Here is an 18,148-nt window from a genome sequence, read left to right as displayed (position 1 = left end):
AGAAATTGATGACTATTTGCGGTTAGACTTTAGTTTAGCTCGCTAAAAATAGATTAAAATCAGGGACAATGCTTCGTTATTGGTTTATTTCTAAATTCAAAAATCGTTACAAACATTCTAGGTTTATTTTTTGCTTCATTCTTCTCGAGCTAGAAAACCTGAAGAGTCACTTTTATGAGCCAATTACAGTAATGTAATGATCGACTCATAAAAATGACCATGTATTTTATTTTCCTTTTTTTTTGTTGTTTTTTCTAGTAGAAAAAACAAGCAACTTTTATCAACGAACGATTCCGAGGCGTAAAAAAATATGCAGAATTCTGTTCCAGCTCTCCGCGATACAACTTATTTTCAGTACGTTCCGAATCTACATTTGTCTTGTGCATAATAGAACAAATAAGCTTGGCTGAAAATGCATTGTTATTCAAATGTAAGTCGACACAAGTTCGTGCGCATTAACAATAGCACTTGTGATTTGACATGATTGTCACGCAGACACAAAGTCCGTTCGAACGTTATTTCGAAGTTGAATAGTGCGCACGCACGCGCGAAGCCTGGGCATTAAAAAAAATGACAACCGTTGCGTGAAAAGGCATCCAAACAAAAAAAAAATCAAGCAGGCTCTGCGGTATTGACCTACAACTTGAATTCAATGGCCGGCGCGGCATTCAAATTGCGCGCACGGGAAAAGCGAGAGAAACGGTTGGGAGGGGGGGGGGGGGCAGGCGTTGCAGGGGGATTAGCATATAAAAATGCAGACACGCGCGCAGGAAGCGCGATGGGCAGCAGCAAAGCGAAAATCCGTAGGCCTGGTGAAAGGGGCAACGGACTCGAGCTACAGCCGCGCGGCGATAGCGCGGCAGCTCGTCGTAAACGAATATAAGCGTAAAAAGAAAGGAAAGAAAGAAGGGAGGAAGAAAAAAAGCGGCGGTCGTTCGGCCGCAACGCCGGAGAATCGGAGCAGTCGTACGCGGCACGTGCTGCCTGCTCCAATTCGCTCGGGTTTCACTCGCCGCTCGCGAGACAGTACACGAGGCGCAGCTCTCTCGCCTGCTCTTCCTCGCGGTAGGGCGAACTGTCGCGCGACGCTCACTCCACCTGTAACGCCGGGTCGGGCTGTACCCGGAGATGACCCGCGGCAGGCAAGCAGCGGCTGCGAAAGAAGAAAAACCGACTTGGCATTACGGCAGAGACGTCCGCCGTTGCGCAGTTCTCACTTTGGTTTCATTGGAGTTCGACCGGCCGAACGATCGGTCCACGATCGCCACGGAGAGATCGGTTCGCGGTCGACGCGCTGATTAAGCGAACCCGCGAGGCGAAAGCTACGAAACGGCGTGTCTTTTGTTTGGGAGCAGCAAGACGCGAATGTAAATGGCGAACGGCACGCGTATGATGGAAAGAGGACTGTCGCAGAGCCGTTCCCGCCTGTCCAATGTCTCGAGCGATCGCGAGGGTACAGCGGGTCGACCTCGGCGAACCGGCCCGAACATAAAAGAGCTCGCGCCACGGGTCAAAGTCAGACGAAAAGTAGCATCGCGCTTACGTAAGCGCAGACGGCAAAAATCGGCGCTACAAGCTAAAGAGAGTGCTTTGGAGAGCTGCGCGAGCGCCAGCAGCGGCGACGAGTGACTCACACGATGTGTACGCACGCGAGAAGCCGCTGCCGAGAGAGAGAGAGAGAGAGAAAAGAGTGGGAGGTCGCCGCCGCTGCAGCTAAAAGCTAAGCGGTGCCAGGCCGTGCCAGCTCCCCAGAAACAGAGAGAGAGAGAGAGAGAGAGAGAGAACGACAACGAGCGAGCCTACCTTGCAGCAGCTCCGCCGCTGCAGCCGAGCTCGCTTTGGCTTACTTGCGCGCGATTTTTCCGTCTCGACGAATGCCGCGATCAAAGTGCCTCTCCACCTTCTCGCCTGCGCCGAGGGGACGAGCATCCGCGTCGCGACTCGATATAAATCACTTCGCGTCTAATGAGCGTGCGACGCGGTTTCGCTAATTGTGTCGTCGCTCGGCGCTCGCCGCTGCCGATCGACGCGGGCCGAGCGTGCCAAACGTCGTCGAACGTCCCTACGATCGATCAGCAGCGTCCAAATTTACCCGCCAACGCCAGCGCGTCGCTCGCGAGTCCCCCTTTTATCTGGAAAGTAGAGATCGCATTTGCCATCGTGTGCGGAGGATGTTCCGTTTGCTGCGAGGTCCGTTGAAGCCGAGATCGCTCCTAATGATTCGATTTGCCTTCCAGTCGGCCCCCACCGAGCCTAGTCAGAAAGAAAACGAAAATTCCCGACTCGCGAAAATCGGCGCTCGTTAACAGCAAGATTATTGTCAAAGATTCGTTGAGCAATATATTCTCAACTATACCTGTACTATACCATAACTGGAGGGGGAGGAGGGGGAGAAAAGATGGCCGCACGTTGTAAAGCGCTTAGAGCGTTCGCGGAAGATAAACCGATCCGAGTGGCGCTTTCGAAGACGCTATCTCAGAGTTGCGTAACCTACGAGGCAAAGAAGAGGCCGATTTGTCGAAATTCCACAGGTGCTCGGCGACGACAGATCGGATCTTCTGGACTGAAACGAGCGAAGGCTGCGGCATCGACGCAGACCAGCCGAACGAAAGGAATCGTCGCCTGCGTACGCAGCGACTGCTCCGCTTCTGAAAAATGGACGCGAAAGCTGTATCGATGCCACGTGCCGCGTACGCGAGAGAGTTTCGAATGCACCATTGAAAATTGACGAACGTCGTTCGTCACGCGACTCAAGCGCGCGTCGTGGCAAGATCGCGACCCGTCGTGAACCGACCGGACGGCATATCGCCGTCGTACCCGTTACAACCTTCAAAATCGGCGCGAGGATCCAAGGTCGGCGCCATCGGTCCGTGCTGCCGCGCGTGGCACAGGGGTGCTCTTCGAGGCTTCCACTCGAAGCGTCCGTAGAAAAACGCTCGTAAGAGAGAGAAAGAGACAGGTGACGATGTCGCGCCGAGCGCGTGCCTACGTCCGAAAATGAGATTGCGCACGGCGCGGCATGGGATTCGTCCGATGTTTCGCGAAGCTACAGGCAGAGCGTTCGCCCGTGTCGAAACGGCGTTCGAGCGTCTGCGCAACGATTCGCCGGTAAGGCATTGCCGCTTATCAGCGCGCTTCGCGAGCCTCTCGGCAAAGCGGAATCGTAAAAGAAAAAAAAAAGCAAAAAAGCGAACTAAATGAACGCGCGTAAGCAAGCATTTTCTTTAATCAATCTTGCACAATCGAATTCCAATAAACGGCGATGTCGTAAATTCGTTTCTCAAGATGCGCGGCGCAATATCGTTCGCGATATTTTCATAGCGAATATTCAGATGTGCCCGATGAGAAACGTGATACTCTCCTGGCGGATCGTCCGCTCGAGCGAACTTAAGTAAAACAAATAATTTGCGCCGGCTGATAGAAGAAAAAACAGCATCGAGTTGCATAAGTCCTTTTCGATCAGCCTGACGACTGCTTAATTGCATTAATTTACGACAAAGTTTGCATTCGCTTAAAAGCACAGCCATTCAAGGCGACTCAACCGAGAGCTCGCCTCGCGTTCACGACACAGTCAAACTAATAACGTCGTTATACTCCGCGAGATATTTTCCGTTGTCAAATCGCTCGCGCTGTTTGGAAAAAAAAGGAAAGGAATCGAGTCGCAGACATGCTCGCGCAGTGCGCCGTTTAATCGAATGAGTTCAGGACAAAGCCTGTATTCTCTCGAGCAGATGTTTATGCGCTGCGCGTCACATTTTTACAAGCAGTAGTGAAGATAACATCGATGCTCGACTTTTTGCCTCGTCGCGCCATCGGCGTGGTAAAATAACGCTGGCGCGACGTTCGTTTAACGACTCTTCTACTTGGAGGAGGTCCCATCTTTTACCGATCGCGTCGCACGTCACTTTGGCAAAATTAGGCGTCCGACATGATGGAAATTTCTTAGGGGCCGATCACATCGCGACCGACGTAAGCGATCGCTATCGCAGCATCAAGGTCGCCGCCTCGGGCCACTTCTTATACCTCTCCTGCGATTAAGTATATATTCTTAGCCACTCGGCCGCACAATGATGGACGAGCTGCCCTTCAAATGGTTTCTCGAAGATTTACACCTGTTGGATTTTGCAGACTCGACAAATGGGCACAAGCGTTTCGCCAGGCGTCCGTCGGTGTTGGATCGATATAGAAATTCAAATCGATGGAAAGTTTTATCTGAATAAATTTCGTTTTATGTTATTATCTATGGACTTGTAATTGGCAATCGGATGCCTTTAATGATATGTCAACGTTGTAATATCGATCGATTTGAGACAAATTTTCAAACCACTATATCCTCGCCGGAGAACAAAGATTTCAGTAGACACATTTTTTCGAGTCCCACATTTAACAAAAGCGTCATTCGATCACTTCAGCAGTCGAAGCTCACTTCACGTAAGCCTTCTTCCGATTCCTCTCGTAGTCGACTTTCTCTACTTGATTTGTCGTTAATCGAACACAACTATAGTAGCTTCACTACAGGTTCGAACCAAGGTTCATCAATTCTGTGCAATTTCTAAAAGCCCATTGCTTATCCTCCTCGGGACATATTCGACTCTGAAAAAACATGCTGTACTAAAAGTAACGCGAACGAACTTTTGTGTCCTAACCATTAATTTTTCTGGTAGTATTATAGGTTATGTTGACCTACTATCCGATACATTAAGCCAGATACATTAAGAAGTATACATTAGCTTCAGATTTACCGCTACACTTTAATATACCGCGGTACGTAAAAAAATGTCTAATAGTAGAATAGAAACGAATCGAATGACTCGGCGAAGTGAATCTCCTATACCGTCGCATTGGAAAACGAAAGAAGATGAGAAAGAAAGGACGCTCGACGAGGTGGAGACGTCAGGTGTACGCGCGATTATTAGCGAAGCGCGCGCAGCTACGGCGCACGCGAGATCGGTCTTTCGCTCGTCGACCCGCCCAAGTACGAGGTATCGAAGTACATAGAAGAGAGACGCGTCAGTCGAATATTCGCTTAAACTTTTTCCAAGCGACTCGAGCTTCGCAGGCAATTTCTTTTTCCCACAATTAAAAGACTCGAGCTGTAAGGGGGGGGGGGGGGGTAGTGGAATATTTGATTTCGCGCATGGGAATTGCTATAGAAAGCGCGCGCGCGCGCGCAACGCAGGACGAGCCTTAAACGGCGAGTCGAGTTTGCGCTGCGGCGAAATTACGCAACCCGCGTTCGCCGAGCCCGAGGGGTTAAAGATAGCGAGGCGAGGTGCGTGTATATCGGCAAGACGGGCGTCCGGCGCAGCGCGAGAGACTCACTTTTCGGCTTTTTTCCAACGCGAGTTACGTGGATCGGGGCAGCGCTTGCACCTGACGAGCGAGCCGAGGCTGATATTGGCGCGCTCGACTGCTCGCGTTATTAGAGTGCAAGCCATTTCGATTGCGCGAGGCCTTTGATCGGCGATAAATCAGCCAGTGGCGAATATTGGCACATTGGATCGGGCTTAGTTACTCTCCGATATCTGTGCTATACATTCGTGTTTGTTTTCGCGAAATCGGCTTTTTCTTCATCTTTTCCATTTGATTTTCTCCAATCCCGATTGACATTTTTATCGCTCAATTTATTACCTCTTCCGCGGGCATTTCCGACACTCTGTACTCGGACATTTCGAAAGATCGCAATTTTAACTGACCGCCGTCGGACATAATCAAAGAGAGATCGCCAAAGAAACTTGGACAATTAATGTCGATAATGACGTTCGAGAGAGACGTTGAGCGACACATGATCCTGTCTTTGTTTCAAAGGCAGACATAATACGTCGCCCACATTGCAATGAGCACGCGGATACTTTGCAAAATAAATGCAACGAGCAGGTTATACGAGCAGCCGCAAGGCTCCAGCATTCGCACGTTGCATCAGCCTCGTCGATCCGCATAGCCGTCATGCCAGTCGATGAAAAAAGAGAAGCCGTAGCGGCTTGGCGCTCGAAATCGACGAGAGAGAGAGAGGAAAAGGAAGGAAAAAGGGGGTCAACGAACGAGGGCGTGTCGAGGCGACGGCCGGCGACGCTTTACGCACTCGTCAAAAGTCGGCTCCGAGTGTCGCAGAAGCGCGTGCAAGGATGCGGGCACCGCTCGACCCTTGCGGCTCGCGCGCGCCGTGCACCTGCGCCTCGCGATGTTCGCGCGCAGCTGCGGCACACACGCGCGCGCGCAGAGGCGAATGAGTCAATCGGGCTGGCGCCAAGCCGAGCGAACAGCGTTCCGCTGGCTCGGTTTCGCGGGCGCGCCTTCGATCGACATTGACATTTTCTTTTTTTTTTCCCCCCGGCATTTCTATGATATCTACTGCGAAAGGCCGGAGAGTGCGCGAGTCTGGATTCAACGACACGCGCGGAAGGTGAAAAAAAAACGCGATGATTTGTGTTTCCTCCTCCATTGGAAATGGCCGTTCGCTTATTTTTTCTTATTCCGTTCGATATGCGATCGACTGCGTATTACTGAGTCAGGTCATTTTTTGCTTTTGTTGCGACAACGAGCTTTTGATTTTTCAAAACACATCTTTAGCTCGACATATGTCAGCGCGAACGATTGCAATATGTCGTAATCAAGTCGAGTTGAGGATTCACTCTTCACAGTAAACTCTCATCGCAATATTCATTTCTGCGTGTATTTCACTTTTTCTGCATCGACACATTGTTAGTTATGCTAGTACTGAAATATCAATAAATGTGTCAACTAGATAACTGAAAAACTTGTTGGTCTTCGAATACGTTTTCATTATGAAAAAAAATTATGAAAAAAGCTATTAATTATTTAAGATGATCTTAAAATAATTGCCAAAAAAAAAAAAATAACAGACGACGACGAAGCGTCGGCAAACATAGTTATGCATGCGTGTACGTGATGTCGTTAATTGGATCGGTTGGATCAACGAACGCGCAGTTTACGTGCTTTCCCCGACTCCCTCTCCCGATGTAGACTATACTCAATTCGTATGTACGCGTGGCTGCTGTTGCTGTGCTCCGTTCCTTTCCGTTCGCCGCGTGCGTTAGACTTTAACTGTATTCCCGGTCTGTTAAAAATTAACACGATCGCTCGATCACGGAGTGTTGAGCGCTCGTGAAAAATTGATGATTCAAATCGAAAGCAAGTTTAGTTTCGAACAACGGCGAGGAGTGGTGTTCGCTGAACGGACTCGAACTGTACTTCGATAAGCCGTTTGATTGAAGTAAAACGGACGATAATTGATACTTCAGAGGAACTTCCTTTAATATCCCGACGACGGCTACACACAGCGTTTATTCAATGGAGCGTTTTCACTTGAAACTGCATTTAAATTGCTCATTAAAGTACAAGCGCGTACAACTTTCCCAATGGAGCCGAGCCACGTTCGTTCGATTATCAGTGAAAAACTCGAACGCGCAATACCGACACGATTTATACGTCGTCGATAATTTTCACGTGGCCAGAAGAACAATAATCTCCGAGCGGCGCGATTGCGAGGCCGTGAGACCTCCCTTATTTCGCGAGTGACGAAAGAATAATCGCGCGGACGATCTCCCGCCGACCACAGTTGCGCGTGAAACTTGCAGCGCGGTATGGCACATGCGCGCCGGACGTACGTCTCCACGGCCTCGTCCAACTTCCGCGGGGCTTCCGCTCTCTCTCTCTCTCTCTCTCGCGACGACAGCCGCGCACGCTGCTCGTGCAAACCCCGCAATTGCGTGGCACGTATGCATACGCATCTGAATTTGCGATCCTGCTGCGAAATAACACTTCATCAGTTGCGTTAGCTTCGAGCAGCTCCGTTGCTCGCGTGCCGTCAGCGATTCGATAAACTCTCGATGGCCCTTTCGGCTCGCGAGCTTCTTTTATAAACGAGACACGAGGGAAATACTCATTGGGCCGCCGATCGGCTTCGCAAAAGCAAAACGAAGCTCCGTCGACGAGCTGCCCGCGGGAGGAATGCCGACTTTTACTCTCGGTCGCTCGTAAAGCCATCGATCTGCTCGCGAGCCCGGACGAGTCGATCGTTGGCGAAGCGTGTAACGCGACGGAGCCCAGTCAGGCGCAAAGTATTCGAGGCAGAGCGAAAGAAAAGTTCTCGTCGCTGGCAATAATGCGCTCTGGCCTTGGGACACAGGCTCGCGGAGAAAATCTCTCGTTTTCTTTCTGCGCGGCATCTCGCGGGCCGTGACTGCGATATAGGTGGCCGCCGCGTAGCGAGATCACGATGCGCGAGCGGACGCGCACAGCCATTTTCGGATTTTCGTCTCGACGTTCGCCGGGAAGCCGTCGCGTTGGGCGGTCGGGTGTGTGGGCTAGCCTGTCGGTCGATCCTCGCCTCTCCGCTCCAAGAGTTCTTACGCGTGCGTCGTGTGGAAATCGCTTCTCGGCTATCGCATCGACCCGATGTCATTCTGCTCGGCCGACATTGCGGCATTGCGCTAAAGGTTCGTTGCGTGCATTGTCTTGCGTGGAACTACAATGTATACGCGTGCACTCAAAACAGCGCGCGAAACACGTAAAACCAAATTGGCAGTCATCTCGAGACCGAAAGTCTCGAGCGATCGACGTGTTGTCGAGTTTGTTCTCGTCAATTACAGCCGCAGCCGCTACGGTGTGTGCATAAGAGAAGGTCGCGCGAGCAATCATCTAATGCTGCGCAAGATCGGAGCAGAGAGAGAGAGAGAGAGAGAGCCAATTGCCGCGCGCGGCACTCTCGCCTTGCTCCCCTTATTTACCGTGCGCGCGTACACTTTGGCGTCGCTCTCGAAAGTGTCCGCTCAAAAATGAACCGAGGAAGGGAAACGCAACGGGAACCGACGGGGTTGACGCTCGCGCGTACGTTCGCGTTGCAGTCGCGGCGCGACAACGACCACGCCAGCGACGAGGGCGAACGCCATCGGAACAATGGCCCGACAAAAGCGACGAATCCACGAGTGTGCGCAACGCGCGAGACCGAGGGGTGGGAGAGAAACGCGAGCCGAGCGAGTGAACAACGCCGCCAAATCCACGGGCGACGCGTTAAAGTCTCTTGAAGCCCGCAGTGCCGACGGTATGTGACGGCTCCGCTCACGGCACGCGACATAATCAGTGCGAGCGCGTGGGAAAAAGGAACAGTCGCGATCGCCGCTGCACGGCGACGGCGAACGCGCGAGAGAATTGGAAAGAGGAAAAATTGAGCGAAGAGGCAAGGTGGCAGTGCCTAGTGTAGCAAAGAAAAGGGGAGAGAGAGAGAGAGAGAGAGAAATGAAAGTAGTCCGTTAGAGATCCAGCGCCACTTGTGGGAAGCGTCAACTTTCACTCATTGCAGCAGTTCGACGACGATCCACTGCAGGCGACCTTCCGCGGCTGCCGATCGCTTCCACATCGCGTGAGAGTGTCGCCAATTGTCTGTGACGGTATACAGATCTTTGCCTCGATGCCCAATTTAGAGAACGCTTTTTTCACTTCTGCTCGTGTACACGCGTCGCGGCTCCGTTTCATTTTTCTCGATCAAGCTTCTCGCGGCTTGCCGCTCGAAAATAATTAAATACAGCTGCGCGCCAAGTTTCTTCGCATTAGCTTGGATGATTTGACAATTTTCTCGCAGCTACGGTCGTCAAAAGAAAACTCGACTGACCGAACGATCTTAATTAGCCGCATACAAGTATCGAGCATGGCAAGCTAATGAGCATACTTGTACGAATGGACGGTTAATTTCAGATCGACTGGGAATCAGCCTTTTCTTGGCAAGATTAACTTGGAAAAAAGAAGAACAACGCGTAGAACGAGTATTATGAAACAGTTATGAGTGTGGTCTTCAGTGACATAATCAAAGCTCGCACGTCGTCCAAGCTGAGCACATTCGCAAAACTCGTCCTCTCACGCAATGTACTCTACATCGCCGCATGCGTACGCATCCGTACGATTCCCGTTGGAACAGTACATCGTCTTTTCCTCGAGGCGTACGAATCGCAAGTAACGTTCGCCGCGCGCACACGCTGATATGATAGGCCAGCACGGACATTTGGATGGAAATGGCAAATCACGCATGGGCTTACGCAAGCAAAAGCGTGCAAATGAAATCGGCAGGCGTATTATAAAGCAAAATGAGTCGCTCGCGAGCATTATAAGAAAGAAAGAAAAAAAAATTCTTCCGCTCGCTGCTGCAGCATGCACATTCTCTTCCTCTCCGCGACTTTCTAGCGCGCAACTCGCGACGCGCACCTATACGTGCACTTGTATGCGCGAGCTTGTCCGAGTCTCGCCAATACGTCCATGTATCCTCTAACTCGCCAACTGTTCTCTCGGGTATCTCGCTTATTTTTGCTAGGCTCGACCTGTTTTACGCGAGCTCTAGGCGATGTTCGTGAGCTTCGGCGACGTGAAATGTCAGCTCGCTTCAATGGCCATCGGACAAGGGGGAAGGACGAAGGGACAAGCGAGGACAGATAAATTTTCTCTTTTAACCGCTTGCGCGTTTTGTTTGGCGCGCGAAATTGCGAGCAAAGAGCGACTTGTCGACTCGACACCTTCCGCGAGGGCCAGTATCGGGACGCGCTGTGTCGCGTACGACCAGCGGCGCGCGGTGCACTCGCTCGGCGAAAATTAAAGCGAAACGAGCTCTTTCCCCCCCAACGGACGAACGCGCGAGCCAAACTGGGTTAACGGCCATTTTCGCAAATACACCTGTTTGCGAAATAAAACAACAACGCAGCACGAGCGAGTCTTTAGAGGCAAATTGAGCTGACTTTTTTCTTGTTTTTTAAGGACGAGTTTCTCGAGTGAAACGAGAGCAACGTGTAGTACCTCGCCACCTATGCGCAATGCACAATTAGTCGAGAGACAGAGAGAAGAGAAGAAACAGCGGCCCGTAGAGGGAGAGGACATTTATTTACTTACTAGGAATCGCGTCGAGCGCGCGAGCTGCGTGTCTATTAATAGAACTGGGTGAACATAATTATATTCCACGTGTAATTCGCCTTTTAACTTTTATGGGATGGAGCATTGACGCCTGACAGCAATCGTTGAATTCGCGTGGCTTTTCGTCGGCAAGCAGTTGGCTATGAAATAATCAAACGAACCGTCGTCGACCGATTTACGCGAAGCGACGCCGATCGTTGTGCCCGTACGATTCCGCCGTTGCCGTTGCATATAGAGAGGGGCGGCCCCACTCTCGCTCGTCGAAAATCTCGTTAGCCGTCGAATTGGAAATTGCGATCTTGCGCGAATGCAACGACCGTGCGATTGTCATTCAATGACGAAATAAAAAATAAAATAAGACTATCGACTTTGTAAAAATCATCCGCAGCCTTGGCTATATGAGTAATCGAAACGGCTAGTCTGCATAAATGAATGAGCTTTTGGCAAGAGAAGAATGCGATCAAATTGCAAATGTGCGTGCCTCCCCCGACGCTCTCTGTAATTACGCCATTTGAAATTCCGATCGGCTCGATCGATTTGTCGCCGCGTGCATATACGCACATCGACGGCGATCACTCCCCGCATTGTTCGCGGCTAATTGTTTCCTCGGCTTCATTACGGTGTCGCGGTCGCGATGACGCAACGCGGTCCACTTTCCACTAAAGTCGAATTTTTCATGGTTAGCGCGGCTTCAAGGCCACGCCACGTGGATCCGACTGCGCGTCGGTGATAGCCTGCGTCGGCTCCCGGAAACCCGTTGCCAACTTGTATTCGAGAAAGCCTCGCGCTTATTCGGCTTGACGATTAGCGGATAGGAGTGATTTAGTGACTCTGACGACTTGCTGCTGCGTTCTCCGTGGCTCTATCTACACTTTCCAGCCGGTCGCCGCTGAAAAATCAACACATTTACACGCGAGTGCCGACTCGCCATTAAGTATTCTGAAAAACAATGGAGATATTTTTATTTCCACTGTTCGGCTCGTTGTTGAGCGCTTGGCTTTAGAAAATGCAGTTATCATTGAACACGCAAGGCTTCCTAAAGTTCAACGTAGATACAGGATCGGCGACCGATGTTCAGGGATTGGCGATCGACGGGAAACAGCAAAATTTCGAAAAATCAAGGCACACTCAGGAACTAAAATTGCAATGAAAGCTGGCAATCACAATTGCACGCGTAGCAGAATGAGACAGTAATTGGAGTAGTAAAAACGAGGGCTACAGTATGACAATGGATGGGAGGGAAGGTCAGTGCCTGGGAGATATACCGCGAAAGCAACGATCGCGCTTTGGCGGAAAAAACGCAGAGAGCGAGAGAGAGATGCAGTGTCAGCTGACACGTCGAGATTGTAGGTTATATGGGATTTGCCCCGTGATCTTTTTTTCTCCGCCGGTGACCCAGTGAGCAAGAGAGAAGGGACAATCGGTCCTATTTTCTCGCGCGTTTCCCTCTCGAACGGCGCGACGCGGAGCTTCGATCTCGAGTTTCGAAAGGATGAGAAATCTTTTTTTTGTTCTTTTTTGCTTGCGGCAACTGCGGCGACATCTGTCGAGTGCGATTTCAAAGTTCTTACGACTGTGAGAGTATTAAAACGAAATGCGAGTATGTCAGACGTAAGATGGTGCATGCGTGTGTGCGTGTATGTACTTATGGGGTGGAGAAAGGTGATAGCACTCGCAGCGGCGGCAGAAAGCCAGATATATACATATATATATATATATATATATATATATGCGCCAGTAGGCGGACTCGAGTTCATTCACCTTACGGACTAGCGGGCAACCGGATAGCGGGACCCTCGCCTCTCTCTCTCTCTCTCTCTCTCTCTCTCTCTCTCTCTCTCTCTCGTTGAAGAGTGAAAGAGAGTACGTGAGTATTTTTTTCCGTCTTTCTCTCTCTCTCTCTCTCTCTCTCTCTGACTCTTTGAGTTTCGGGACGCCACGTCCCGGCGGTCCCTCCAACCGATACATTTTATCGGGCTACTGCAGAGCGTGAAAGAGAGGGATAGAGCGAAGATGCGCTCTCTAATTGATCGGGGTCGTTCACATTGTCGGTCAGCGGAACACATTCACAGCGGCGGAGTCAAAGTTCGTCACGCCGTATGAAAATATCCTTCTCTCAGCCGACAGTACGCGCGCGCACATACGACGAGCTCCGTGCTCTGAACGCGCTCTCCGTGCACGCGACTTCGCTGATTGCTCGTTTTCCTCGGATTCGATGAGCGCGCGTCAGGCGAGCGCTGCCGACGGCGTCTTTCGACGGATCGACGCCTGGCTCACCCTTGCGCGCTTCGAACGTAGAGCGTCGGCGGATCGATACATCGCCAACCCACATTCGCGAACGAGCCGCCCTTATGGATTTCATTGAGGCGTTGGTTGTCGATCGGCAGCGCAAAGCAATCGATTGTATGTGTGCGCGCGAGAGCGAGGCGCGCTTGTTTATTCAGTACGCGATCGGCATGCGATCGGTTAACGGTCGCCCCGCGGCATTGTTGGCACTCGAGAGAGAGTGCGTCAGTCGGTTATATACTGCCTTTGTTTTTTTTTTTTTTTTTCCTTTTATTTCTGTCAATTGAACCACGGGTATTTCTGGATCTGGTTTCGTGAGAAGGAGACGTACTTGTGGCTCGAAACTCGCAAATTGCAGGGTTGGCGCTTCAATTGCTTACTCTCGAGTAATTTGAAGGAACTTCATTACCCATTACGTCGTTTCCCTTAAGATCCGACACTCGGAAAATCATTGTTATTTCTTTCTCAGCGTCGCGAGCGAGTTACAACAAAATTACACATTCAACCAGACAACGAATCTGCATAGGAGCTCGCGCTCGGGCGTTTGAAAAAGGCGGATTGAAAATCACGGCCACGCGCCCAAATCGAGAGATTCGTTTAACAACAGGAAGAGGCAGATCCCAAATGGAACCTGACTAGAATTGAAAAACAACGTCGACACATCCGTGGCATCAACAATTGGCTTCGACATGCAGCCAATCTCGTTGATATCGCCGCCTCTTTGGCGACGAGAACATAATCTCGTGTGTTTCATCGCGCCTCTACACCGCAGATATCGCAACCAACAATGGCAGTGGCGTGAGTCAAGACGAAGCCTGCAAAATATGGGAAAAGCACGCGATCTGTGCGATCGATATTATTATCACGGGCACGAAATCGGAAAAATCATATTGACAATTGCATGGAAAAAATAAAACTCGGCATACGTGTCAATTGACGAGAAAGAGAAAGAGAGGAAGGGAACCGGTTAGCCCGCTCCTTTGATTTTCCTGGCATCGACCATTACGCAGTCGAGGAGGTATAGATAGAGAGAGAGAGAGAGAGAGAGAGAGAGAGAGAGAGAGAGAGAGAGAGAGAGAGAGAGAGAGAGAGAGAGAAGGACGGAAAAGACTTGAAAAAAGAGAAAGGGATGAGCTTCTTACACGTATCTATCGCTTTTTAAAAGTTTCCTCTGTTCATCGAGTACTGGACATCATCGACACTGATAGAGACAGAGAGAAAGAGAGACGCGTTCTGAATGATTGTGGACACGCAGGTCGTTTACACGCGTCGTTGAATCACATAACCACTCGATGACTTCTTCGATATTCCTAATCGCTATACTGAATCGTTTTTATCTTTTGTAGAACATGTCGCGGCTCATCGACGTTCGTTGCTGGCAAATGCCGTGATGATCGGAGATTAATTTGCATAAACAACTGACCCTGGTAAGTCTTCAGTTCAAGCGCTACATTTCTCCTCTCCCTGCACGTGTATAACGATCACCGCGGGTATTGGCAACGATCAAATCTTTACAGCTGCGTCGTCCCCCTCTCGCCTTGAAGGCAATTAAGGAGGAATATTCAATTTAAGGCGCGTAACCTCGTTTGCGGCTCACTTCTTCACGTATGTGAAATTCGGTTATGACAGCCCACTCATCCGGCTAATTTTTTTTTTTCAGTTGGCAATAAAAAGAGGACAATCACGGATCAATATAATGGTATATTTTTGGATCGCACCTAATGCTCGTTCGATTGTGTCTAGCAATCGACTGGACGGATCATTCGGCATCATTACTACGACAATTTGTGCGCGTGCGCTGATTTGTATTTTTCTAGATGCGACGACGACGACGACAACTACTGCCGCAATACTCAAACTCGTGAAAATTGGAGGTAGTATTTGGCGAGAGAACGGCTTGTTTCGACTCGTACCTGGTAAACCATATTTTCGGGTGGCCCAAGTGTACTGCAAGAGAACCGGACGCGACGCCGCGAAAAACAATCCTCGGGCTCCTCGGCTTTTCCCCTCCGTAAAATGTCGCGCGACGCGTCCACGACTGCGAAACCTGTTATCGAGAAGGAGGCGAAAAGGAGAATCACGAAGGAAGCGCGCACGCGAAGCGCCCTCGCGTCAATTTGCCCGAGACGCGAGCTTCGAGAGGAAAAGGCAGGCGCGCGCGGCTTTTATAAAAGGAACAAGAGGAGAAAAGGAAAGTGGCTGCGATAACGAGAGCCAAGTTCAACGCGGGGATGAGCGCCAGGAATGGGCGCGAGCAATGTGTGTACGAACGCGCGAGAGAGTTGGGCGCGCGGGAACAAACCGGTTTCCCCCGCGGCGGCCCGATATGATACGCCGCTGCGCGTAACAGGCCGGGGGGGGGGGGGGGGGTGAGGAGGAAAGATAAAAAGGAAAGAAGCGAGCGCCTCCCGCTACCTTCTGTTCGCGCGGACATCTCTGCACCTTTGGCTCGGCCAGCTTTTCGGCGCCGCGCCCACACTTTCGGATCGTCGCGCGCGGTTTTCCTTTTCGCCGATTTGCCCCCTAGCCGACACTGAAAGACAGTTAGTCGCCGTTGGTAGCGCGATAACGATCGTCGGCTCGAAATCCTCGGGCGTGCCTCGAGAACGCTCGTGTCTCCCCGTCGCTGGCGTCAGTCCGCGGAAGCGGCAACGAGTCGTGCTTGGAAAGAATCCGAGCTCCCCGCTGTAACGGTGTCCGAAGGCGAGCGTCGGTTTTCGGAGCGGCGCCGAGTATTGGGCTTCGACGATCGGCGGAGGTTACAGCATCGTCGGAGATGCCAAGAGAGGCGCGCGACAAAAAGAAGCGAGCGCGGCGACTCCTAACTGTAACTCAGCCGACTTTTTTCCTTTTTCTTCCTGTTCTCTGTTATTTCGCAGCCGCGAGAGGAGGGAACGCGGACGGGTGGCCGGCGAAAAGGCGCTCGCCTCGGCGAAGATCACTTTGGGAATCGGAATGCGCCGAACGGCAGCGCGTGACCGATTGCGCAACGATTCCGGCCGAGGAAGCGACTCGGCAATTTTTCGCCTGCAGTCGAAAACGAGCGTTGCGCAAAGGCCACGGCCGGCACGGCCCGGAAGAGGCGCTCGCCTCCTGTCATTTGACGGGCGCGCGCGCACCGCAAATCACCGATATTTCCAGCCCGACTGACCTCCCCGACGACGACTCGGGCCGCGCGATCGAGCTCTCCCTCGAACGCGCGTCTACTCTCGTTTGGATTCCTCCGCGAGCCGAAAAGCCGCGGTGGCTTATGAAACGCTCGGCCGCTTAGCCAACTGTTTTTTTTTTTCTTTCTTCTTCGTCTTTTCCATCTCGGAAGCAGCGTCGGCCCGAATTTTCGCCCGCGCGGCGATTTATTTTCTGCGCGCTTTACTTTTTTTACTGCCGATGTGTTTATACAAACGGTCCTTACACTCTTTGACATACTTTCTTTGTGATGACGTGTTGTCCTTTTTCTCTCTCTCTCCCGCAGCTTCGAACGCATCGTTACGATAACTTTTTTGTTTGGAGGACTCGCATGATCCCATCGGCAATGATTTTCGAGCGCCACGACGAAACCGTAGAATTTTACTCGGTATGACATAACGTTAGAGAACTCTCGGAATACTAATTTCAGTGCCATTAGAAGGCACTCAGGCTGACAAATTTTTAAAGAGCTTCGGGTACCCATTGCGCGATAGAAAATTCCTGTATTCAAACCCAATTTCACTCTGACGATTTTCGTGTTTTTTTTTCTAGCGAGACAAAGGGGGGCCCGCAACGGCGCAAGCGCGCGACGGACTAATGAGTTTTTGCCGTGGAAAGAAAGTCGGTGAAAATCCGCTGGATTATCGCGTCGCCTCGCCGAGAAAATACACGGAGACGAGTCACGATACCATTTCCCGTCGTCCTCCCGTTCCCGTAGTAGCTGCGTCGTCGTTTTTTATTCATCTCTATTTTTATTTCTCTCCGTCCGAGCACATTTGTTTTTCCCGGTGGCGCGTGAAATCGGCATACTTTTGCGCGGCGCGGGCAATTTCGTGGCACTTTCTAGAAGTGGCGCGCCGGAGCAAAGAAATCCAGCGGCGGGCTTTTTGAGCTCGCCGAGAGATCTAGCCCGCGTAGCGTTCGCCCGCGCAGTAGGTAGAAAGCACGCAAAAAGGGAGAGACCGTGTGGCACCTGTTGAGGGGGAGCGCGCGACTCTAGTCGCATACCTGTGAATAAAAAGTATAGGTATAGGAGCTGGCCGAAGACATACCGAGTCCCTTATTGGCGGCACCGGCGAGTCCAAGGTAGCAGCAGCAGCAGCCGAGCACGAGTGCCAGCAGGACGAGGCTACGGTGGCGCTCGGCCATGGCGCCTCCGCTGCTGCACTAACCCCCGGGGCCTCACTTCGTCGTATTTAATCTCCGCGGCTCCCTTTCCGTCACAACTCCCTCGCACTTTCGCCAGTCGCTGTCCGGCGCACCGAAATCTTCGCCTCCCTCGGGAACTCGACGGGCTGGGGCGTAGCGAATCGAGGGGAGGGGGGGTGAGATTGGCACGTCAGTCCATCGCGTGCCTCGCGCGTGTGCGTGTGGGTGCGTCGACGAACGCTCGAGCTGTGGCTGCCGAAGCCCGCGCGCGAGTCTGCCGCGTGTGTGGACCCGGTCGCGGTCAGCGGGCGACTGGTCCCAGCGAGGCAACATGGCCGCCGCCGCCACCGCCGACCGGCGACAGGTACCTTCTCTCTCTCTCTCTCTCTCTCTCTCTCTCTCTCTCTCGCCGTACCAGCCGTGCATAATACAAACTCGCACCGCCAGCCTCTCTCATCCAGTTATGTCTATAGACAGAGCCCTCTCTCCTCTCTCTTCTCTCTCTTCTCTCTCTCTCTCTCTCTCTCTCTCTCTCTCTCTCTCTAGAGCCGAGCAGGGACCGACGACTTGTCGGCCGCCGCCGCAGCCATGCAACGTGGAGGTTTCGTTGAGA

At 51.6% G+C, this 18,148-nt stretch overlaps 1 protein-coding gene across 1 annotated transcript in view; it reads right to left on the bottom strand.

Annotated features, from left to right (window-relative positions):
- Window positions 1-17,828, bottom strand: part of LOC131666615 (low-density lipoprotein receptor-related protein 2) — a 47,828-nt gene extending 30,000 nt beyond the window's left edge. Inside the window, exon 1 of the mRNA XM_058939448.1 lies at window positions 17,439-17,828. Within this exon, the coding sequence (XP_058795431.1) occupies window positions 17,439-17,535 (97 nt within the window). The 5' untranslated portion in view covers window positions 17,536-17,828. The remainder of the gene's footprint in view (window positions 1-17,438) is intronic.
- Window positions 17,829-18,148: the final 320 nt, after the last annotated feature.

Source organism: Phymastichus coffea, unplaced genomic scaffold, assembly GCF_024137745.1.
Source record: "Phymastichus coffea isolate CEN01 unplaced genomic scaffold, Cenicafe_Pcof_1.1 PCOF00059, whole genome shotgun sequence".
In the NCBI taxonomy this organism is placed as follows: Eukaryota; Metazoa; Arthropoda; class Insecta; order Hymenoptera; family Eulophidae; genus Phymastichus; species Phymastichus coffea.
This window is presented reverse-complemented; position numbering and strand designations above follow the sequence as displayed.